The sequence below is a fragment of the Typopeltis vanoorti genome, chromosome 22 (genome assembly GCF_054136105.1).
Source record: "Typopeltis vanoorti isolate ZY-2024b chromosome 22, IOZ_Tvanoo_1.0, whole genome shotgun sequence".
In the NCBI taxonomy this organism is placed as follows: domain Eukaryota; kingdom Metazoa; phylum Arthropoda; class Arachnida; order Uropygi; family Thelyphonidae; genus Typopeltis; species Typopeltis vanoorti.
In genome coordinates this window covers 61,402,318-61,428,725 of record NC_143570.1, presented here as the reverse complement: position 1 = coordinate 61,428,725, position 26,408 = coordinate 61,402,318, and the positions used below count along the sequence as shown (strand labels likewise).

General features: G+C 35.5%; 1 protein-coding gene across 3 annotated transcripts in view; it reads right to left on the bottom strand.

The window, feature by feature from the left end:
- The window catches only part of vnc (GNAT family N-acetyltransferase vnc), a 100,449-nt gene that overhangs the window by 71,329 nt on the left and 2,712 nt on the right, over positions 1-26,408 (bottom strand). For all 3 annotated transcript variants that reach the window (XR_016550268.1, XR_016550269.1, XM_090412393.1), the window contains exons 2-3: positions 18,989-19,087; positions 4,113-4,171 (exon numbers count right to left, since the gene is read on the bottom strand). Coding sequence is in view for 1 of the 3 variants with exons in the window: in XM_090412393.1 (XP_090268519.1) it covers positions 4,113-4,171; positions 18,989-19,087 (158 nt within the window). In the remaining 2 variants the exon portion in view is untranslated. The remainder of the gene's footprint in view (positions 1-4,112; positions 4,172-18,988; positions 19,088-26,408) is intronic.

Sequence of the window (26,408 nt, the reverse complement as noted above, 5' to 3'; positions counted from 1 at the left end):
ACTTGCTTAATTTTCATGTGTGAAGTATATGCGAAACTTTTATTGGTAACAGAAAACTAGCTCGGATGACAGTGATAATATAAAACGAGTTTTGATATGTATATATAAAGTCAATATCAACAGTCCCTGATTACGAAAGCGTGATGAAAGGGACAGGAAGATTTGGAGCTTCCCTGGAGAGCATTCGAAGTAAATATAATTAACCATTGCTCTGAAATGAAACATATGAATAAGCAATATTTACTAATATTCATTAAGCGCCGAAATACGCAGGAAGCAAAGTTTGTGAACCAACACCAATGTGTGAATTTTTCCATTAAAATATAAAAAATAACAAAAAAGAAATAATAATAATAAAAGTTAAATAGGTTTCTTTTAAAATAAAAAAAATCTACTTAGTCTTAAAACATTTTAAATTTGTTTTCATTATTTCATGCCCCCCCTCAACAAAACCTACGGCCCCAAGGGGGCCGCAGCCCACAGTTTGGGAAGCACTGCTCTAGGTGATTTCAATCACAATCCAGTTTCGACTTCTCTAAGAATTAATATTCCCACATCTGCTCTTATACACTTGTATGGCATTATAAGAATAACAAATGAGATGCTCTTTGTGATTTCTATATCTCATTTCCTTAACTGGATTATTATTTTCAGTCTTGAAGGCATAAAATAACTGAAATAATTCTTATTTGTATGGAAACATTCTTTCCACATTCTACTTTAAATTCTCATTATCTAGTCTTGGTTCTCCTAAACGTGTGGCAAAGCATTCAAGAAAAGAATCAAGCTAGCAGTGAAATCTAAATTTTCCATTCTATATATGCTAAAGTTGAATACAGTGAAAGCGATTATCGACACATACAAAACTGATTTTAAAACAACCATAATCAAGAAACCAGCTTCAGGTCCAGATTGCACCACACAAATAGTCAAAACATGTCCAAATCTGCTTTCACAATTTTGTGCCTGCATTCTTCTACGTAGGTGCAAAAAGTGGGTGAAATTTTTTCTTTCAATATTTACGGTGATAGTCTTTGTAAATAGCCTCCTGCCATTCCACATACACAACATTCATTGAAATGTTCATTTTTCACAAGAGTTCAGAAGAATTGTGTCCAACCTGGGTAGTGAAAAGTGTCCTAGTCCCAATAGCATTTCTCCAATTGTGATGAAGGTTTGTACTCCTGTTGTTAAAAGTTGAGCAGCTTTACAGTTTACCTGTAACTTCCCAGTAATTTTGAGTACCAGATATTTAAAAAAACAGAAATTAAAGTTAAGCAGCTTTTACCATTTACCTGAAAAAGCTGCTCAACTTGAATTCTCTTTAAAACTTTTTCACATACCTGTTTTTTTTTTTTTTTCCAATGTGATATTCATTTTTATCCTACTTAAAACTAAGTAATGGTCAGTTCCAATTTCAAATTCTCTGTATATACTTGTATCCTGAACTTGCAAGAAGATATCTCTGTCAATAATAACATAATCGAATGTGATTTCTTATTTTTGTGTCTTCTCTCCACATGAATTTATGCACATCTTTACATTGGAACATGGTGTTAGTAATGACTAGTCAGTATCTTCAGAAATCTTGAGGATACTGTCCCATCAGTGGGAACCAGACCAAGAATGACTACTGCATTACCTCAACCTGGGTATCACTTCTGGGTCTGGCTCCCACTGATGAGACCTCAATAAAGGTCGAAATTGGTCTGGGCAATGACCCTTCCCATAATGTATAGCATTATATATGTCTGTAAGCATATGTGCTTTGCATTATGGGATACTAAGGCAAGTGATTTGAAGTCATTAGCTTCTATATATAAGTTGCCCAGTTGTTAAGTTACTTCACGTGCAAACTTTGTTTGCTTACACTTGGATAAAGGATTACACTAGGAATATAATTTCTTGGCATCTTTATAGTATAACCATGTGGAAAAACTTTCAAAATTTATCTTCATGTTTAGCATCAAATGTTATCACTACTCGTTTCATTCATTATTAACAAGTGATGTGAAGTCATTAGCCTCTATATATGAGTTGCCCAGTTGTTAAGTTACTTCACGTGCAAACTTTGTCACGTCGACATGGAGATTTTTCATTGAATAGAAAAGGGGGGGGGGACAAGAGGTCATCACTGAAAATTGTATAAGGAGGGTGTGAGGAGTAGATTCTTTGCATCCTATACTTATTACTTAGCAAGATCCTCATTCATTTCCTTTCATGGGATGTACCACTAGAAGGTAAAGGACAGAATCTGATGCCCTGGTTTGTTTCTTCTCATTCCTTATAGGCAATGTGGAGGTATTCTCTCAAAAATAAAACTCAAGCAAGCTATCTAGTTTTAAGTTTTAACTATTTACATGCATGTAAAAAATAAAACTAGCAAAAAATGGAAGTTATTTGAAGCAAGTAACGGAATCTGGAGTTGTCGTGAAGGTACTGGAGAGATTGGCGAGAAGTAGGATACAGAAATGGGTTAATAACAGCATGGGATGTACCACTAGAAGGTAAAGGACAGAATCTGATGCCCTGGTTTGTTTCTTCTCATTCCTTATAGGCAATGTGGAGGTATTCTCTCAAAAATAAAACTCAAGCAAGCTATCTAGTTTTAAGTTTTAACTATTTACATGCATGTAAAAAATAAAACTAGCAAAAAATGGAAGTTATTTGAAGCAAGTAACGGAATCTGGAGTTGTCGTGAAGGTACTGGAGAGATTGGCGAGAAGTAGGATACAGAAATGGGTTAATAACAGCATGGGATGTACCACTAGAAGGTAAAGGACAGAATCTGATGCCCTGGTTTGTTTCTTCTCATTCCTTATAGGCAATGTGGAGGTATTCTCTCAAAAATAAAACTCAAGCAAGCTATCTAGTTTTAAGTTTTAACTATTTACATGCATGTAAAAAATAAAACTAGCAAAAAATGGAAGTTATTTGAAGCAAGTAACGGAATCTGGAGTTGTCGTGAAGGTACTGGAGAGATTGGCGAGAAGTAGGATACAGAAATGGGTTAATAACAGCAGTATTCTCTGTGGTTATCAGCATGAATTTGTACTATAACAAGGTGACAAATACCTTGAATAGGGGAGATAAGTTAGTAAAACATGACCTCCCCTTAACAAACCCATGATGATGATGGCAATGATGCAGAGGACCCTGAAATAGAGAGGTTATGATACCACTGTATAAGGCCTTCATCAGGCCTCACATGGATTATTGTGCACAGATTTGGTGATCAGTGGTCTTTGGAATGTGTAGTATGAGGATAGATTGAGAGAATGTAAGTTGCAGGGCCTCGTGAAAAGGAGGAAGAAAGGAGGGGATATGAATGACGCATATAAACTAGTCAGGGATTGTTATCACGTCGACATGGAGATTTTTCATTGAATAGAAAAGGGAGGGGAGGACAAGAGGTCATCACTGAAAACTGTATAAGGAGGGTGTGAGGAATAGGTTCTTTGCATGGAGAGTGGTTGGTGAGTGGAATGCATTGCCTGAGTGTGTTGTGGGTGTAGACATATTGAATCAGTTTAAGGCACAGTTGGATGAGCATTGTGTGCAATAGTGCATACCTCCCACAATGAGTCTGACTCCATGGAGGTCAAATGTTAATAATAATAAAATAACAATAAAAATGGCATTGTGATACTATTGTCATATTTACTCAAACATATATTTAAAAAAAATTTTTTTTTCCTCTAACAATCAAAATGAAGTGTAAAATGAATGGATCAATAACATTTATTTTTTATATTAAATTTTTTGTTTTGGTAAATCAAGTGGTAAGGGCAAACATATTTCCACATCAAATGTTTTTTTTTTAACCTTCTCCCAATCATGCCAATTATGTTATGTTACACAGCTGTGGCTCAAGCAGACTAAAAATGTAACTCACTGTGTTACACTAATGGGATTCAAATTATTAACTATGAGATAATAAACAAATAAGGGTAACTTTACTTCACATCTGCTATCATCAATTCATATAAAAAACCTCTGTAATAATCTTAAATTATGAAACTGTTGTCAGAAATGACAGACAAAATCCTAAAGGCCTGCTGAACTTATTTCAAGGACAGAAAAGGAGAAGAAATAAACACATGAATACTTACATTTTGGCTAATACATAACCAACAATTTTCCCCTTTTCATCTTCTGCAACAAAAGACAGCTGGAATAAAATCACAAATTTTTCAATTTTAATATTTCAGATATTTTTTTTAATATTGACTAACTATTTTTGCATATATATATGTAGCACAATATTTTCTAATATATACCCTGAAGCAACACAAAAAACAATTATGTCCAACCCAATTAAGATTGCAATATTAGTCCCATAATTTCTAACATGCAATTTTCTGTCCTTATCCTATATCTAATTATCCTTATCCTATATTTAATTCTTAACTGTTTTTCCAGTCATGCTTTTTATTTATTTATTAACTTTCTTTCCTTCAAACATATATTTTGCTAATCTTTCACTCCATTCTGTTCAACTGATCAAGTCACTAACATGAATGATAACTTACACTTAACAAAGCTTGGGTACAAGACAAGTTATCATTCATTGTTGTTTTTTTTTCCAATCTTATGTCAAAATAAAATTTTTACATCTAATTAATAACTTCTAACTAAAATTTATTAGGTTTGTTAATATGTCACTAGATTCAAACCTCCTTCAGAACATAAGAGGTTGTTATAATTATAATATTACAGTAGTATTAAAAAATTTAAAACTCATAATGGGAAAAAAAGGGTGAGACAACTAACATCACAGAAAGTGCCTTCTGAAGCTAGACTATGCCTAATGGACTGCATAAACATAACTCTGTTTATGTTCTGGACATTAATAATCTCAACTTTCTCACAAGCCCATTTTAAATATGATTCTGAGATTAATGAACTTGGTTCAGTCTCCTAATATTCAAAAGAAATCTCATAACAGGTCTCCAATCTTTAAGCAACTTTTTTTTTCTTATCTTCTTCTCATAATGGCCTGTCACAGTTAATTAACAGAGCCTCTTAAAAAAATGAGTTAATCTTTGTCAAATTGTGTGTTCTTCAGGCAGTTTATCTGTTTTATGGAATGAAAAGCCCTGCCATCTCTCCATGGGATTGTCTAACTTATTTAGACAATCCCATGACTTAGACAAAGCCAAGTTGAAAAGCCATTATAAAGGTTTATTATTATTATTATTAAGAAACCTCCAGGGAGTCAGAGACTCATCGAGGGAGGCCACATACTAAACACACCAGCTATCACACTTATTCTTGAATTCATTCACACTGCTTGCACACACAACATCCAATGGCAATCCATTCCAATCACGCACTACCCTATGAGAGAAAAATCTAGTCCTCACCCCTTCTTAGCGGCCTTCATTCTCAGCTTCCAAGGATGCCCTCTCGTCCTTTCCCCACTCTCCATATATTGAAAATTTTCATCAATTGAACTCCTGTATGACCTTTTCAGAAGTTTCAAAATCTGAATCATATCTCCCCTCTGCCTCCTGTCTGCAGTCTACAAATTCTCAATCTGTCTTCATATTCAGTATTCCACAATCCTGATATCATTTTTAACACTCTCCTTTGTACTCTCCATAACATATCAGAATCACAACTGAAACCAGGACACCAAACCTGCACACAATAGTCCAAGTGAGATCTTATCAAGGCCTTGTAAAGAGGCAAAATAACATCCTTATCTTTACATGTGGGCATTCGTTTCAGCATTACAATTATCTTTTTAGTTGTATTTGCAATCTTTGCAACATGACCCCCTAAACTTCAACTTCCTATCTATTAACACCCCAAGATCCCTAGTCTCATCAATTTCTTCTAGCTTAATCACACTAATATAATACAACATCGGATATCTAATCATGCCAAACTAAATGACTTTACATTTATTGACATCGAACTGACACCCATTTTCCCATGTCCACAATTCCAGTCTATTCAAATCATTCTGCAAGCACTGCATATCAACAGCATTCCTGATTACCCTACCTATCTTTGAATCATCAGCAAATAGCTGTATGTTGTTTGTCAAATCCTTGCCAATATCGGACCAAGCACTGATCCTTGTGGTACACAAGAATCAGTGCTACCTACTACTAGTTACCTTAAATCTTGCAGACTCACATCCCCAGTATACCACTTTTTGATATCTGTCAGCCAGCCATCCTGTTATCCATGCTAATATTCCATAACCTAGACCAGTGCAGTGGTTCCCAAACTGTGCAAGCGGCACCCTAGGGCACCTTTAAATATTCCAATATTTTCACTTATTGAGCTGTCTTGCAACAATACACTGAGGACAAAATTTGACAGCATGGAACTAACTAACTTTTGGATATCACTAAAAGATGAATATCTGCTGCTAAGTGGTAAAGCTCAGCGAATCTTAATTCCATTTGAAATGTCATTTTTCTTCAATGCTGGGTTTTCGGCGGTCGCTGTGATAAAATGCAAGTATCGTGCAAAAATCAACGTGTAACAGGAAATGAAGGTGGCTGTGTCCAGCATGATTCCAAGATTTGAGTGAACAACAGCTCACCTGTCCCACTAATTATGATTTATTTATTCAATGATTTGATTGTTCAAAATATGTACTTATTTAATACTTTTTACATAAATTGTTTGTGAATTTGAAATACGTGTTTCATTTATTTTTTTTAACTTAACCAACCAAACCACACCAACTGCACACTGCAACTGTTAGGTAGGCCCATATTCTGACTAGGGGCACATGAACCGAAAAAGTTTGGGAACCACTGACCTAGACCCATTTTTTAAAATTTATGTAGGGGTCTGTTATGCTGTATTCTGTCAAAAGCCTTAGCAAAATCCAAAAGTATCATGGTATATCCATTCCCCTTGTCGAGTTCAATGGTGACATTGTTAAAGAATGTGAGCAAGTTGCTAAAACCTTAGTAAACTCATGTTATTCACTGCAAAGTAGAGATTCACTGTCAACCCATTTCTGAATGCGAGCCCTAACCAATTTTTTCCAAAATCTTCAACACCAGTCCTGAGATACTAATCGGTCGATAGTCGGATACATCGGTCTTTGCACCGCCCTTGCACAATGAAATTACCATACATTCCTTCCATTCCCGCGGAATCTTCCCTGTTCTGAGACTCATATTAAACAGCTTGGTCAAAAAAATGGCCAGTTCTCTTTCAGCACATGTGCTGATATCCCATCAGTCTCTATTGCTGAATTCTTATTCAATTTGTGCAACAGCTCTAATACTTCATCCTCATACATCTGCATCTCTTTATCAAGTGAAAAGGTAACAGGACGAGCTCAATGTTGCGTACACCACGTTGATAGCTTTTAACAAAATAGGCACTCATTAACTGAACAACCTCTTCTGCATCTGTAACCCTCACAGCATCAGAATTCAAACGAGTTATTCTTTCATATTCATTCTTTCTTTTACTTGCAGCATATCGATAGAATTCTTGTGGGTTGTCTTTAGCACGCAGAGCCAGTTTCTTTTCATACTGAAATTTGCGTTCCATACAACAGTTGACTATTCCAACCTGCTGCTTATAATGTTCATAATGGACTTCATCCTTATGCACATGGTATTCCTTCCACATCGTCCTTTTCTTATGAATCTCTTGTTTAATAAGATTACACATCCATTTAATTCCTACTCTATTTATTCTTTGAACTCTCAGGACACATTCTGATATCGCATCATTCAAGTATTGTTTAAATGCTTCGCATGCACTCTCAATATTCTTTCCATACAGTAACCGATCCTATTCCACTGAACTCAGTATACTCCTAAGTTGGTCATAATTTCCTGCTTTGTAGTTCAGCATGTAACGTTTTCTGAATGGAACATTCATAAACTTAGTCACTTCCCAAGTGAGTACCGCATGATCACTGTCACCAACCGGAGGCAGAATAGTTACGTCTTAACTGAAATGTCCTCTGACGCTATAATCAAATCTAACACTCTTTGCCCTCGAGTTCCTTCTGTCATATGCTGCTTGAGGAAGTTGTCCTGCAACAACTCAATAAATACATTTTCATTCTTCTCATGAGATTCTACTACTACCCAATCAACATTTGGATAATTAAAGTCTCCCATTATGATTACTCTTTTCGTGCTCATTCCTTCTATTTGGTGATGCATTTCTTTATCACTAGCAACCGATCTACCAGGTCTGTAACAACACCCTACTATGTAATTAGTCTTTGTAGATTCCACCTCACACCAGATGGCTTCAAACTCACTGCCACATGAAATATTGTTAGTAGTATTTCTACAATCATAGGTCTCAACTCTAACTGGATTCAAGTCATCCGATATCATCAGCAGCATGCCCCCTCCTCTCCTATCCTCTCTATCCTTCCTAAAAATACTGTACCCTTGACACTCAATACCAATTAGTAGGTCTGATTCTGATAGCCAGGTCTCACTAATATCTACAATCTGAGGTTGCAACATATTGACTAAGGCGACAAACTCTATCCCCTTGTTTCTGATACTCCTAGCATTCATGTACAGATATAATCTACCTGTTTGTTCTTTTGTATTGTCTTGTCTGCAATCTGTCTGACACAGTTGGACAACTTGCAGATCTCTATTATTCTCTAATGCCTTACACATGTAGACATCTTTGCACACATATGGGTCCGAACCAGACAATGCCCAGATGCAAACCCAAGTCTTTCCAACCAAAGAGTATAATCAATACAAACAGTGCAATGGAGGCTTTTTTTTTTTCTTTTTTTTGTGATTGTCAAAATATACCATGAGTGGGCTATGATTTAGAAAACCAAGAAATCCTTCTTTCAAGACCAAACATGGATTTTTTTAAACCAGATTTAGACAAGATGGCTTAAAGCAAGGTGGTGATCTCACACTGGATGATAAAATCTATCTATTACCTAATGACATTTACATAATATCCATGCCCATGGGTGAGATTCAAATACACAGCCCCCTGGATAAAGAGCTGATCCAGTAAAGTCCTTGACTATAATGATTTGAGTTTTGCACATTCAGCGATCTGCAGTTGCAGTACTTTGACTTGCAACTAACAATGCCATCTATAAAGTGCCACTTTGAACATTTCCTAGTAAGCTACAGCAGGGTTGATAATTGCATTGCCATTCTGTTTGTTTCTACTTTCAGCACTGGTTGTGTTAGTGAATCTGTGTACCACTTAATGTACACAAAATATGAATCATAAATATGTATCAAATGTAAAAGTATAAGGAAAACATATATTCACAGTGGTAAGAAGAAGCACCTTATATATGGAGACTGAAGGAGAAATTAAATGACACAAAATGTAGTTTAATAATTTTAACTTTATTATTATTATCTTTGCATGGGCACCTCAATGGCACCCGAAGACTCATCGTGGGAGATCATCATACCTCTCCTTGAAACCATTAACAGTCAAAGCAATCACAACTGACTCAGGCAACCCATTCCATTCAATCACCAATCTCCAAGCAAAAAATCTAGTTCTCACACCTTTTCTAGCCATACTCTTACCCAACTTGCACAGATGATCTCTTGTTCTGCCCTCCTCCTCTCCAGCCAAGTGCAGAAACATTTCCCGTGCAACAATCCTATACATCTATTACTACGATAAAGAGCCAAGACTGTAATAATATATGGGTACACCGGTCTGGAAATTCGTTAGTAGGGGTATATGTAAGTTCGGTTCACTTAAACCTTGGTATTTCCAGGTCTACCTACTCACTGATGAGACCTCAATAAAGGTCGAGACCGGTCTAGGTAGTGATCTCTCCTCATAATGTAAAACAGTAATACATCTATTAGGAGCCGCGTTTTACATTATGAAAAAATATTAAAGATAGTGATGGAGTTTGCTCCACCTTTGCTCTGAGTTGCCCTAGTGTTGTACCACCCAGGTGTTGATTTACGCTTGGACACACCGATAGTTCTTCGGCATGAAACTCTTAGATTTCAATCTCCGAGTTTTGTATCCAGCTTTAAAATAATGAGGGATTTATTATCCCCTTAATCCTATACATCCTTTAACTTAAATATTTATCATACACCCTACCCACCTTTTCACCTATTAACCAACTTTTACAATCCACAAACCCTCAATCTATCTTCATAGGGAGTATTCCACAGACCACTCACCATTTTGGTCACTTGCTTCTGGATCCTCTTCATAATTTCCTCATCCGAAAGAAACTAACCCAGCATGATAACTTCCTCTGCTTGTGTGATCTTCAATAACCAATAATCCTGTGAGCTACCCAGGCAACTTTAGCAATATGCCTCTAAACTTCAGCTCTAGCTACTGAAAAATATTTCATATTTTTCAGTAGATAGAGCTATCCTCAGATCCTTAGCTTCAATTTCCTGGAGTACAGTTCCTTCAATGTGGTACACAACTTGTAATCTTTGTATCCCAATATGCATGACTTTACACTTTTTCACATTAAATTAACATCCATTATGTCCTGCCCATACTGGCAGCCTATTTAAGTCATCCTACAAGCTGTCTACAGCACCTTGATTTATTACCCTACCCAACTTTGCATCATCAGCAATCAACTGAATATCATCATCATCAAATTCCTGCCATGTACCCTCAAGGGGTTTACAGGATATGATAGTACTACATGAAAAAAAATTACATCATTACTAACTTCCTATCTATAATTTTCCTCCAAATCAGTCTGTTACTTGTCAAGACTCCAACATTATCAGATCTTATATTTCTATCATCTAAGGCACTTTGTACCATATCAATCCACCTATATCTTGGTCTACCTCTGAGTCATTTTGCTGCCAAGAACACTTGTTTTGCTAATCTTTCTTCGCCCATTCTGTTTAAGTGACCATACCACCTGAGATTAGCCCTGCTAACGCATTCCTGGATGCTGACAATGTCATGTTCTTTCCTAATATCCTCGTTTTTAATGATATTGCCATTCATGCCATCCGTTTACGCCTATAATCTTTCTCAGGACTCTCATATCTGCGGTCTCTAGTCTTTGGTCAAGTGTTTTACTTCTGACCCAGCTCTCAGATCCATAAGTTAAAACTGGTTTGAACACTGTCTTGTATACAACTAATTTAGTGTTCCGACTAATTTCTCTCTTATTCCATATAAATTTATTCAATTGCCTTCCCACCATACCAGCTTTGCTAATTCTGTTGTCTATTTTTATATTTAATTTACCATCTTCACTAAAAATCGTGCCTAAGTAGCTGAAATGTTTTACTTGTTCCACAGGTTCTCCATTCACAACACAGTCGACATTTTCAATAATTCTGCCTATTTTCATTGTCTTTTTATTGCTGACCTTCATACCATATCCATTACAACAGTTATTCAATTTAGTCAGAGAATCTTGCAGACTTGTAGCGGATTTATTTAGAAGTATAACATCATCCACATAAAGCAAAGAGCTGACATTAACATCTCCAATTTTTATATCATGTTTAATACCACTTTCCTTCATAATGTGATCCATATAGATAATGAATAACAGAAAGAATAATGTACATCCTTGTCTCACACCAGATTTAACATTAAACTATCTTACTGCACTTCCTTCAATTCTAACTGCTGACTTACAACTCAAATAAAGACTAAGTATTGCTTGATATAATGTTCCATTGACACCATATAACTGTAGCGTATTGAATAGCTTCTCTCTTGGCACCTTGTCATATGCCTTTTCCAAATCAACAAAACTTAAATACAGATCTTTGTTATATTCCCATGCATTCTCGACTATTTGTCGTAAAGTGAAGATCTGATCCTGACAGACTCTAATTGGCCTGAATCCAGCTTGTTCTGCACAAAGCTTTTCTTCCACAATTCTTCTCAAACGTTTCTCAAGTATACTTGCATAGATCTTGCCAGGAACACTCAGTAGGGAAATACCTCTGTAATTCTCACATTCAGTTTTATTTCCCTTTTTATATATGAGTACCATGAAAACTCTACTCCAATCATCAGGAATTCGTCCCTCTGTCCAGGCTTTCTGAACTATGCAGCGCAGCCACCGTAAGACTTTTATACCACAATACTTCAGCATTTCTGGTCGAATATCATCTACTCCTGCTGCCTTTCCACATTTCAAGCCTCTGATGGCTTTTTCTACTTCAAGTATGGATATGTATTCCTGACTGCATGCCTGGTCAGTGTTTTTTTACCACTGTGCTGTCATCACTGTTGTTTCATTTAGCAGTTTTTCAAAGTAATTACTCCATACTTCAAGGATATCTTTTTCTCCCGTTTTCATGTCACCTTTATCATCTCTAACTCCTTTTATAGCACTCTTTCCTCCATTCCTAAGTTTCTTCAACAACCTCCAGAATATTTTGCCACCTTCCTGATATTTATTTTCTATATTCTCGCAAAGTCCTCCCATGACTTTTGTTTAGCTAGTTTTACACAGTGTTTAGCTTTCTTATATTTGTCTCTGTATTATCTATCAGCACTAGCTGAGTTATTTGCCAGGAACGTTTGATATGCTTTCTACTTTTCCTTCACTGCCTCTTTAACTTCCTGTGTCCACCATGGAGTTCTGAATTTTCTATCCTTACAGACAACCTCACCACATACCTCTCTGGCTGAATCAATCAGGGTTTTCTTCAAAGCTTGCCACTGATTCTCCAAGGTTAGGTTCCTGTTCTCGAACTCCTTCATTTTTTCTTCAATATCGTTTGTGTATTTTAGTCTACAATTCACATCTGAAAGCTGCTCAACTTTTATTTGCTTTAAAACTTTCTTCAACGTTCCTCTTTTCAACAAAATGAAATTCAATTTTATCCTGCTCAACACTAAATAGTGATGATTTCCATTTCAAGTCCTCTGTACCCTCTGGTGTCCTGCACCAGTCGGATAACATCACTATCAACAATAACATAGTCCATGAGACTTTTCTTATTCCTTGCATCTTCTCTCCATGTGAATTTGTGCACATTTTTATGTTGGAACATGGTGTTAATAATAACCAGTCCATGTCCTGAGCAGAAATCCAACAGGTATTTGCCATTATTATTAGCTTTGCTCTTCTCTTCAAATTTTCCCAAAATATTTTTGTATGTCTGACAATCATTTCCTACTCTGCTATTTAGATCCCCAACAAGGACCAACTTTCCCTTTTTCATTGTGTCAGTTGCTTTCTCTAAAGCCTCAGACAATTCCTCCACTTCTACCTTAGTAGAACTTTCTGTGTGACCATAGGCACAAATAAGTCTCGTTCTCCATTCTGATATTTTGCCCACATTACTCTACTTAAGACTGCTTGCCATTCAAGAAGATTAGTCTCGTATTTAGTGTTGAATTCTATGGCTACTCCTTCTTTTCCTTAATTGTTATTGCCTGAATATAACCTTTTGTATTTATTGATCAGAAAGATCTCACCAGTGTTTGTCTTTTTTGTTTCAGTCACCCCTATTATGTCAATCTGATACTTATCCAATTCCTCAGCTAGCTCCATTTCTTTGCCATTCAGGCTTCTTATGTTGATAGTACCGGTCTTTAACTTTGACCGTGTTTTCAGATTTGTTCCAGTTGCTAACTTTTCGCTGCTTGCCCTGGTTCCCTGGCGAACACAATGGGGCCTTGTTTAACCAGGCGACGCCCCAGCCGGCATTAAATTTTGCCATGTTGTACCATCATTTTTTATTTTGGTTTAAGCCAATAAGAATACAATTTGATTGGCTAAATCCCATATTTCCAGCCCATCCTCGTTCATTCAGTATTCAGGTGGATACCTACAGGGTGCACCACGAGAAGGTGAGGATTGGACATTAGGTCAGAAGCCCTGGTCGGTTCTCCGCATTCCTTTAAAGGCTATGTGGAGGTCTCCTCTCAGTTATACAGCTTTATGTCCAAATTAAACAGCAGGGTTCCAAGCCCAGAGGCCTGAAACATGCCACTAGCCACCTGTCTTCTCCTGGATTCTGTTCCTCCATATAATATTATTTGTCCATCAGCTATCCATTTACCCATATCACCAGATTTTATATCCATCCCCATTTGTTGCAGTATCATAGTATATCCATTCCCATTATCCAATAGGTAATAAGTTTATATACATTGCACATGTTTATGAAATGAATCAACTGTGAGAACTCTTATAAAAGATAAAGTTCAGATTAATGCAACACATGAAAATCTAAGTGCAATGTAATTGATGATCATTTCCAAGAAAAGAGGCATTAACAGGATAATGATGAACAAACATGCAATATGAAAACCTACATATCAACTGTCTACAGGCGATATGTAGGTATCACTATTGTCTACAGTAAAAAGACCTATAGTTGTAAAGATATCACCGGATAAGTAGTTCAAGAGGTCACAGCTGAGTTCTGAGAACAAATGAAATGATTAGTATGAATATATATAATCATAATGAATATGTATTAGTTTTCTTATATGCTTTTATATTTATGCTGGATAGGATATTGAATAAAATTTCAAATTTCCCAAGTCTGTTGTGGATGCCATGTCAGTGGATGAATTCAAAGTGAAGCATGATAGATATTGCATATATTGGTAAGTGCTTGGCATAACATTTAGGGCTTCCTTGACAAAAGCACAAATACTGGTTGCCTATACAATAATAATAACAATACGATGTTTGTAAAACCAGTGCAGCCACTGTAAAAGTTTTACAAACATCATATTGTTATTATTATTAGAACAAGCTCAATTCAAGTCAAATAGAGATTGACAAGAAAAAATTTTGCTTTACAAAAAAATAGCTGGGAAATCATGAGAATATAACAAGGATCTGTACTTAAGTTTTGTAGATCCAGAAAAGGCATACAACAATATGTCCAGAGTAAAACTTTTCAAAAGCTTTTCAAAAGTTTAATTCCAAATGATCAGAGTAGAGCACTCACAGATACCCATCTATAAGGGAAATAAAAGAATGTGAGAATGACAGAGGAATTTCTCTACATACCAAGTAAGATTTATGCAAGTATATTTGACAAGAAGCTAAGGAAAAGTGTTAAAGAGAAACTTGGAGAAGAACAAATTGGGTTCAGTCAAATGAATTGGCAGGATCAGATTTTCACCTTAAAACAGATACCTGAGACATCATGGGAATATAACAAGGATCTGTGTATCTGGAAAAGGTACATGGCAAGGTGCCTAAAAAAAAAAAAAGCTTTTTAAAATGCTACAATTATATGGGGTAAATGGAACATTGTACAGAACAATACAGTCTATATTTCAGTTGTAAATCAACAATCAGAATTGAAGGAGATACAGAAAGATGTAATATCTACCTGGATGTAATATCAGGTGCGAGACAAGAATACACACACTATCTCCAGTATTATTCATCATTGATATGTATGGATCACATCATGAAGGTAAGTGATATTACACCTGATATCAAAATTGGAGATATTAATCTCATCTCATTACTTTATGCAGATAATATTCAACTCCTAAATAAATCCAGTACAAAGTGGCAGGATTCTTCACTTAATTAAATAGATGCTGGAACAAATAAGCCTATGAAAATAGAGGCAGAGAAGACTTAACTGCAATCTGAATGGAGTACCTATAGAACAAATAAAATATTTCGACCATACAGGCACTATTTTTAGTGAAGTGGCAAATTAAATATGGAACTAGATAACAGAATTAACAAAACTGGTATGGTTGAGTTGAGTGAATAAATTTGTATGGAATAAGAAATTAGTCAGGACACTAAACTAGCAAAATAAAAGTGTTAAAAGCAATTTTAACATATGGATATGAGAGTTGAGTTAAAAATGAAATGCTCAATCAAAGACTGGAGACCATAGATATGAGAGTTCTGAGAAAAATTAAGAGAGTGAACAGATAGCTCCAATGACAGAAACATAAAAATGAATATATTAGGAAGGAATCTGGCATTGTTAGCATTCAGGAATGTGTGAGCAGAGCTAATTTCAGGTGGTATGGTCACTTAAACAGAATAGAAGAAAAAAGATTAGCAAATTTTGATGACAACATAGCACGAAAGAGACCAAGAGGAAGAACCAAGATGGAGGTAAATTGATGCAGTTAGAAGTATCTTAGGAGACTGAAATATAAGAGGCAACATTTGGAGCCCTGGCAGATAACAGACTAATTTGGAGGAAAATGTCTGACAGAAAATTAGCAAGAATGCCAACTTTTAATGTAGTATCATCATGGTATCCTGTATAGCCCTTGATAGTACATATCAGGAATATGAGATGATCATTATGAAGAGCTAGTTGAATACAATTATATGGTATACGAGAGAAATTAGTCAAAACAGCAAAGTAGCTATATAGAAGACAGTGCTCAAACCAATCTTAACTTACAGATTTCAGAGTTGGGTTAAAATAAACCAGATATTTAACACAACTCCGATCAATTAAAACAGATCTCTGTTAATTGATCAGAGAGTTCAATTAAAACAGAGTAGTAAGAAAAACTAGAAGTGAACAGATATCATCAATGACAGAAACATTAAAAATGAAGATATTAAGGAAGGATTGTGACATTGTCAGCATTCAGTACTGTGTGAACAAAAGTAATCTTAGGTGGTATGGTTACTTAATCAGAATGGAATATGAAAGGCTAGCAAATCACATATTTGAGGCAAGGATGACAACAAAAAAAAAAAAAAATTCAGAGAACAATCGAGTCCTAGAAGAATTGCTATAGTTGGAAGTACCCCAGATGACTGAAATAAAATCTCTTACAATACTGCAGACTGAACAAAACACTAATTAGGAGAAACCTGCCAATAATATAAACCTAATAATGTAGTACCAAGTATGCCTCTTTTAGGGTACCCATCAGGAATTTCATAATACTGTTGATAATAATCTATGTCAAGGAAATTCCAATGCCAAAGGTTATATTCTCATTAACTCGGTGGCAAATTTTGAAACTAAGTTTCAGCTCTAAACAGTTGACTATAAAAGTAATCATGGATTTATAATATCCTCCAAATCCATAATTTATACTCTTTCATTAGAAAAACTTAAGTTTGAATGATAAACAGGATGTAAAGATTTTTATAAGGGTTTTTCGACTAAAAATGAATTCATAAGAATGTTTAGCAGTATAAATAATATCAAGAGAGAGGAAATATATACTCCTTAAAACTCACTAATATTTTGCAAGTTTTCTAACCTGGATCATCAGAGCTCGATTATAATTGTGATAGGCACGCAGCAATGAACTACATAACTGAGGAAAACAATTTAAATTGTAACTGACAACAGAACTAATGTCCTTACATGGCATCCTCTATGGATTGGATAGCCATAAAGTTAATTTAGAGAAGTCAGGTTATCAGGTCTTAAAATGACAGTCTTCCAGATCTTTGATATATTAAGACAGCCATACTTGTTGAGGTTTGGAGAGCACTTCACAGCTGATGCTGATTGTAAAAATAGTCTCTAAGACCTATAACAACTATGTAATAAAGATGTTTTCCTTCATTTGATCCTATAAGACTATCCAGAGCATGGTCTGCCAATCCCAACTTGCATACACATGAACATGGATGTAATTTTTCTGTTCCTCAAGACAGATTGTAAACTAATCTACCTATCTGGCCAAAGTAGGCCTAGCTGCAGGCACAAGGAATACACTCTGGAATGTTTAAGAGGATACAGTTAATCTTTAGAATGTAGCTAGCTGAAAGAAAGGCTTGAAAGTGGCATGGAGATCATATTTGCAGAAAACTTTGGCTATTTTCTTTTATACTATTAACATGGGATAGGAACAGTTTTGCAGTGATCCTGTGTGTTGGAAGAATTTGTGTGTGTAGGGGGGGGGAAGGTGCATGCAATATTTCATCTAATTTATATGGGCTCTAGCCAATGGCTAAAAAGGTGTTGCAAAGGAACTCAGTTTCAAGGGCTAGGTCATTAGAACAAGCCTTGGCTTGATGGTAGCTAGTGAGTCGTGAAGTGACATGACTCACTAGCTACCTTCTAAAGATGCATCCTCTTGAACATCTGGAGTGTATAAAGTTCCTTGTTCCTGCAGTTTGGACTTCTTTGAACAGACTGGTAGTTAATATCTACCTTGAAGAACACAAAAATTGCATCCGCGATCATCTGTATAGCAAGGAAGGACTGGCAGACCATGCTGCTCTAGATACTCCTTCACATAGGATCAGATAAAGGAAAGTATCTTTATTACATAGAAGTCATAGGTCTGAGAGACTATTTGTAAAATCAGAATCAGCTATAAAGCACTTTCTCAATCGCAACAAGTATGGTTGCATTAATTTAATAAGGATCTGTGAGATTCATTTTAAGACCAGATAGCCTTCATTCTTTGAACAATTGTTCAAAGAGTGGACTACAGATATAAGAGGAATGTTATAAGAGTGAACAGATGACATCAATGGCAAAAATATGTTAACAATGAAGATATCAAGAAAGAATGACATTATTAATGTGACCACACCATCATTAATCTAAGATGGTGTGGTCACATACAAAAATGGGAAATGAAAATTAGTAGAACAAGTGAAGCAAAAATGGCAGAAAAAGACAAAAAAAAAAAAAGAAATGTCAAAATACAGGTGGACTGATACAGTCAGGAAGAGTTCTTTACATTAACAAAATATTACAGATGATCAAATGAGAAAAGATACAAATAACAAACTGGTCTGGAAGAAAGCTGGTGATAGGAAACTGATAGAAAATACTGTGCTATTAATTATCTAGTCACATTCTCTGGAATATACCCCTATCCTTGAGAGTATATGCCAGGAGAAAATTATGATTTTGTATGTGCAAGAAAAGCACTGTTTAATTAAATATGGAAGTCATTTCATTTACCGCTAGGATAAATACACTCATCCCTTTCCTCTTCACTATTCATTGAGAGTAGTTAAGTAAATATTTCTCCCTGTGTGTTATTAAAATGATACATCCAGGGATTAAAATCCCATATTTATTGTGTTTATGCTAAATTCAATGTCATTGAATTCTAAAATTCTTACCTGTGGCCAAGACAAACCATGATAAAAATAATATTTCATCTGATAGTTTTCTGGTAAACAGAGAAGATTGCAATGTTGCATATTCATTAAATCTTCTGGCTGAAAATATGACAATTAATTGAGCAAAATAACTGATATCACCAGTCAAGTAAATATTCAGAAATACAGTTGACCCTTGAACAATGTGGAGATTAAGAGCGCGACCCCTGCATTGTTCAAAAATCCACATATAACTTGTGACTTCGTAAAAAAAAACTTAACTACTAATAGCTTACTACTGACCAGAAGCCTTACTGAAAACATAAACAGTTGACTAACATATATTTTGTATGTTATGTATTATATACTATATTCTTACAATAAAATACTATAAAAAAAAGAAAATGTTATTAGAGAAAATAAGGAAGTGAACATACACTTACAGTACTCGATACCATAAGTTTGTGTTGTCTGTTTACAAGATGAATCATATGTCTGTCAGTATCTACATCGATATTGTCTTATATGTATGTGTTATATGCATTACTAACACTAGACATTAAAAATGAAAAGATAATGTGAAAAAATGATTATTCATATTTATTTACAGGTACAACGATTCATGGTAAAATTCATTCTAGGCTTTATGGTTGCCTAGTACAATCGATACGATTGCTTCGCAGTAGCCTAGCCTATACACTAATGAATGAATTGTTATAAAATTTTTATTTTATACTAATTAAAGTAATTAACTAATTAGCAACAGTTAATTTTATGCAGTTATGATTTAATACTGCATCTTTTGTTTGTTTATATTTCTCTCGACTGTGAATTTTGTGATGTACAGTCTGTAACTGTTTGTGTGTTTGATAAGTTTTGATAAAGTTTAACTTTTTATAATAGATTTGTGTATATTTTATGGTAGTAAATGATAAAAGACTAGGATCTACATATATTTTATGCATTCATGACATACCTAACTTTTTCTTAATTTTTTTCGATATTTCTAAGCTATGTGGTTCGTGCATGTTTTTTCAAATTGTCGCAAATCATCAAAAAATTTTCAATATTTATTATAAAAAAAAAAGCATCCAAGTGGACCCGTGCAATTCAAACTCGCATTCTTCAAGGGTCAACACTGTATTTTGTATTACATTTTTGTTTTTCTAAGAAATGTATGAACATGTTTCACTTTATTTTTTTAATCTGCTTTGGTTTAACTTCCTGAATATTCAAAAGTTGAAATGCAAAGTAAAGATCTTGCCTTAACAAGTATGAGTTTTTTAAACATGAACCAATGATGAATTTCTTACAGCATTCCCAAATGATATGATAATATTGTTTTATTTCCTGGGTGAAATTTTCCACAATCTGCAGTTTCACTTGTAATATTGAATATTGATACTGAATTTCATCACTGAATGATGCTGAATATATATATATATATATATATATATATATGTTGTTCGATAAGTCCGTGCAAAAATGAAAAAAACATAATTTTTTTGGGACAAACATTTTTTATTTTCAACATAGTCTCCTTTGAGGTCTATACACTTAGTCCAACAATGCTCGAGTTTTTTGATCTTGTCCATATAGTATGATTAGTCAAACTCTTCAAAATAGGCAGTTATTTTGGTAATCACCTCATTGTTTGATGAAAATCTCTTTCCTGCCAGTCATTTTTTCATGTTTGGAAACAGATAGTAGTCTGAGGGAGCCAAATCTGGAGAGTGGTGGGGGGGATGCGAAAGGACCTTCGCAATGTAAATCAAACAATTTTGCGATCACAATTGCGGAAGAGTGAGCAGATGCATTGTCGTGGTGAAAAAGAATCTTCTTTTTTGCCAAGTGTGGTCGTTTTTCCTTATTTCATTCGTTTTTTCATGATTTAAATGATCCAGCAAAGACACAATACACTCCAGTAATTGTTTTGCCCTTTTCCAAGAAGTCTATGAAGATTATGCCATGAGCATCCCAGAAGACGGTGCCCATAACTTTTCCTGCCGAAGGAACGGTTTTCGCTTTCTTTGGTGCAGATTCCCCGCTTGCAACCCATTGTATTGACTGTTCCTTGGTCTCAGGTTGGTAGTGATGAATCCATGTTTCGTCCACTGTTACAAAGCAACACAAAAATTCCTCTGGATTCCGTTGAAACAGCTTCAAGCTGTCCTTGCAACAGTTCACATGTTGATGCTTTTGATCCAGTGTGAACAAATGCAACACCCACCTTGCAGATAGTTTCCTCATATGTAAATGTTCATGTAAAATATTATGTATGCAGTCATTTGAAATGCCCACAGCCTTAGCAATTTCACACACCTTCACTCTTCTATTATCCATCACCATATCATGGATTTTTTCAATAATTTCTGGAGTAGTGACCTCAACAGGCATCCAGAACGTTCAGCATCACTTGTGCTCATATGGCCACTTTGAAAGTTACTAAACCACTTATAAACCTTTCTAATCAAAGGTGCAAACTCACCATAATGTTTATCAAGCTTAGCTTCGGTTTCCCAAGCAGTTTTGCCTTTCAAAAAGTAATGTTTGATCACTACACGAAATTCTTTCTCATCCATTTTTCACAAATCATGGTACTTGATCGATTCAAATGAATGCCAAACACAGAGTAATAGATTGGAGGATTACGTCTATCTGACTGAAACTTAGTGTGTAATCCTCCAACAGTTGCCAGCAACTAAAAATAACCTCAATACGTACTGGGGGGCGCCATCTCTTAGACTTTGCATGGACTTATCAAACAGCCCTCTTATATATATATATATCTTAATTATTCTCGAAAGAGGATACCCTTAAGTGGAAGTGTTGTTTTTAAAAACAGGAGGAATATGTATTATTGGAGAGCAGAAAAAGGAGTTTGAATCTGACAATGTTTGGCAGCAGGACAAAACAATAATGCTAGTAGTTTAAGTTTAGAGATGGGTTTTATGAATGTTTATGAAAAAAAGTAATCTCAAGGAAACAATGAAAGATTATAAAATGTATGTTATGTACTTTCAAGGAGTGTAGAATACACAATGACTGTATGGCATAATCAAGTGTTGACATTATTACCAGCTTCCTATCAATAATTTTCTTCCAGATTAGTCAGTCTGTCACATTTCTGGTATTCTCAAATTGAATATTTCAATCTTTAAAGGTGTATACAATCCACACATATCTAAGTCTTCCTGTGGGTCTTTTTCCTTCAGCCTTGCCAATTAAATACCTATCTTTGCTAATCTTTTCTCTCCCATTTCATTTAAGACACTATACAAGCTTATTAAATTAGCTCTCCTCATACATTTTTGGATTATGACAATGTCAAGTTCCTTTCTAATATCTTAATTTTTAATGATTCTTCCATTCATTCCATTTGTTCAAGCCCCTAATTTTCTTCAGAACGATCACATCTCTAATCTGCAATCAATTTTTTCTTTGAAATTCTCAGATCCATAAGTCAAAATTGGTTTCAATGATTCTTGAATTCTACTAGTTCAGCATTTTGGCTAATTTCTCTCTTATACATTTCATCAACTGGCTCTGCCCGATACTGGTTTTCTTTACTCTATTTATCTATTTCCATATTTTTAATTTGCCATCTTCACTACAACTTTGCCTACATAGCCAGAATATATAACTTCTACAGGTTCTACAATGATGTCCCACTCTGTTTAAAAAAGAAGACATTTAATCAGTGTATACTTCTAGTCATCACATATGATTGTGAAACTTGGTCGCTAACAAAAGCACTGGCAAATAAACTAACAACTCAAAGAAAAATGGAGAGGTTGATGCTAGGCATCACATTAAAAGATAAGAAGCGAAACACCTGGATAAGAAGCCAGGCTCACATCACTGACATCATTCTGCACCATAGGTGACTAAAATGGAAATGGGCCGGATATCTATTCAGAAGAGAAGATGCGCAATGGACAGCTATAGTAACAAACTGGATTCCAAAAGAAGGGAAACGAGGCCAAGGACGTCCTAAAAGAAGGTGGAGTGATGAACTGCCAAAATTTGTTGGGAAAAATTGGTCAGTAAAAATGCTGTTGATGTTTTCCCATATACCCACCTATTTTCCTAGTTTTTGTCTTATTAATTTTTATACCAATTTTTGTTACAGCAGTTATTCAATTCAATAAGAATCCTAAGACTTCCTTTTGTACTGGATATAAAAGACATGTATCCTCAAAGGGTGTACAGGATATGACAGTACTACATGCAAAATTTACAACATTACTAACTTCCTATCTACAATTTTCCTCCAAATCAATCTGTTACTTGTCAAGACTCCAGCATTATCAGATCTTATATTTCTGTCATCTAAGGCATTTTTTACTCTATTAATCCCCCTATATTTTGACCTACCTCTGGGTCTTTTTCCTGACAACCTCAAAGAAAACACTTGTTTTGCTAATCTTTCCTCTCCCATTCTATTTAAGTGACCATACCACCTGAGATTAGCTCTGCTAACACATTCCTGGATGCTAACAATGTCAAGTTCTTTCCTAATATCCTCGTTTTTAATATTGCCATTGATGCCATTTGTTCATGCCCGTAATCTTTCTCAGGCTCTTATATCTGCAGTCTCTAGTCTGGTCAAATGTTTTGCTTCTAACCCAGCTCTCAGATCCATAAGTAAAAATTGGTTTGAAGACTGCATTGTATATAGCTAGTGTTTGATTAATTTCTCTCTTATTCCATATAAATTTATTCAGTTGACTTCCTGCCATACCAGCATTGTTAATTGCATTGTCTATTTCCATATTTAATTTGCCATGTTCACTAAAACTTGTGCCTAAGTAGCTGAAATGTTTTACTTGTTCTATAGGTTCTCCATTCATAATCAGTTGATATTTTCCATGCTTCTGGCTATTGTCTTTGTCTTGTTATTGCTGACTTTCATAGCATATTTAATTTGTTCATTAATGATATAGGAAAGAATCTGAGAGGAACTGTTCATTTATTTGCCGACGATGCAAAGTTGGGAAGAACAATAGTGAATACACATGATGTCAAAATTTTGCAGGATGATTTGGATAGATTGGCAGATTGGGCTAAGGAGAATGGATATCAGTTTAATGTAGCAAAGTGTAAGGTTATGCATTTTGGAGTGAAAAGACTAACAGCAGTATACCACATTCATGGAACTGTACTCCAGGAAATTGATGAAACCAGAGACTCGGGAGTGTTGGTGGATAGGGAGTTAAAGGTTTTTTTTTTTTTTGGGGGGGGGGGGGGGGCACATAGCAAAAGGCTAAATCAGCTCATCAGATCACTTGGTTACCGAAGAATACTTTGATGAGCAGAGATAAGCAGGTTATTGTTCCTCTTTATCGATCCTTGATAAGACTCCATCTTGACTACCATGCAGATCTGAGCACCAGGATTTCTTAGTGATGTGAAGAAGGCAGAGAGGATCCAGAGGCGAGACCAAGATGGTAGCTGGTCTATGGAATGAACCTAATGAAAACGGGTTGAAGATTTGTGGGTTACAGAAATTGGTTGATAGGCGGAAAAAGGGTGATATGATTGAGACATTCAAATTACTGAGGGGTTCTTAAAAAAAAGATTAATTCAGAGAAAATTTTTCAAAACAGGCCTGGAGTGGTGGAAGAACTAGGAGCTATCCATGGAAACTGAGCAAGAGTGTAGTTAGCAATTGTGTTAGACATAAGTTTTTTACTTGGAGAGTGGTGAATGAGTGGAATAAGCTGCCAGAGTCTGTTGAGAGTGCCATGACTGTGAATGAGTTCAAAGCAAAGTATGATCGATACTGTGCAAAATTTTGAAATGATGTTTACGGCCTCCCTCGATGAGTCTAAGAACTCATTGAGTCCTTAGACTCATCAAGGGAGGTGATGGGTCTAAGGACTCGATGAGGACTCAGAATCTTGCAGACTTGTAGAGGAATTTTTTAAAAGTATAACATCATCTGCATAAAGCAAAGAGCTGACATTAACATCTCCAATTTTGATATCAAGTTTAATACAAGTTTCCTTCATAATGTGATCCATACAGATAATGAATAAGAGGGAATAATGTGCATCCTTGTCCGACACCAGATTTAATATTAAACCATCTTCCTGTACTTCCTTCAATTCTAACTGATGACTTACAACTCAAATAAAGACTTTCTCGGCACCTTGTCATGTGCCTTTTCTAGATCTACAAAACTCAAATACATATCTTTGTTATATTCCATGATTCCAAAACTATTTGTTGTAAAGTGAAAATCTGATCCTGACAGCCTCTATCTGGCCTAAATCCAACTTGTTCTTCACCAAGCTCCCCTTCCACAATCATTCTCAACCGTTTCTCAAGTATACTTGCATAAATCTCACCAGGAACACTCAGTAGAGAAATACCTCTGTAATTCTTACATTCAGTTTTATTTCCCTTTTTATATATGGGTATTATGAGAGCTCTGCTCCAATAATCTGGAATTCGTCCTTCTGAACTATTCAGTGCAGCTATTATAAGACTTATACCTCCATACTTGAGCATTTCTGGTCAAATATCATCTGCTCCGGTTGTCCTTCCACATTTCAGGCTTTTGATGGCTTTTTCTACTTCAAGAATGGATATGTATTCCTGATTGCATGCCTGGTCAGTGTTTTTTTACCACTGTGCTGTCACTGATTGTTTCATTTAGCAATTTTTCAAAGTAATTACTCCATACTTCAAGGATATCTTTTTTCTCCAGTTTTCATGTCACCTTTATCATCTCTAATTCCTTTTACAGCAAAGTTTAAAAGTCAAAATTCAACAAAGATAAATGTAGGAAACTCATCGTTGCTTATGCCACCAGCAGTCATGTATTCTGGTCCTTAGCCAAAGCTGTCAGGTGCAACTGTAGTCCATCTGTGCTTCCTCCTCCATCTCACCCTAATAGCAGCATTGTAACATCATTTAAAGACAAGGCTAATGCCTTGACGTCATTCTTCTCTTCCAACTCCTAGATATATGACCATGGCAAATTATCTCTTTCCTTCCTAGAACATTGCATCTCATGACTCCTGTGACTTTCTACCTGAAAGACATCAGAATAATCTTGAATAACTTAGATACTATAGGGACAGCCAGTTCTGATGGAATTCTGCCTACTGTGCTCAAGAGATGTACTCCTGAACTAACACCTGTTCTTTATCATCTATTCACTAAACAGACAGTACTCAGCTGGCATCCACCCTCGAGCATGGAGGAAAGCTCATATACAACCAATTCTTAAAAAAAAACGAAGATAAATGTTTGCCATCAAGCTATTTACCTGTCTTCCATCACTTTTGCCTAAAATAATGGAGAAGGTTATCAACAGTCAGCTTCTTCAACATCTTGAGAAATGCAATCTAATTAATGACTACCAATATGGATTTTGTGGACTTCAGATTCACAGGAGATCTCCTGGCCTACATCACTCGCATTTGAACCC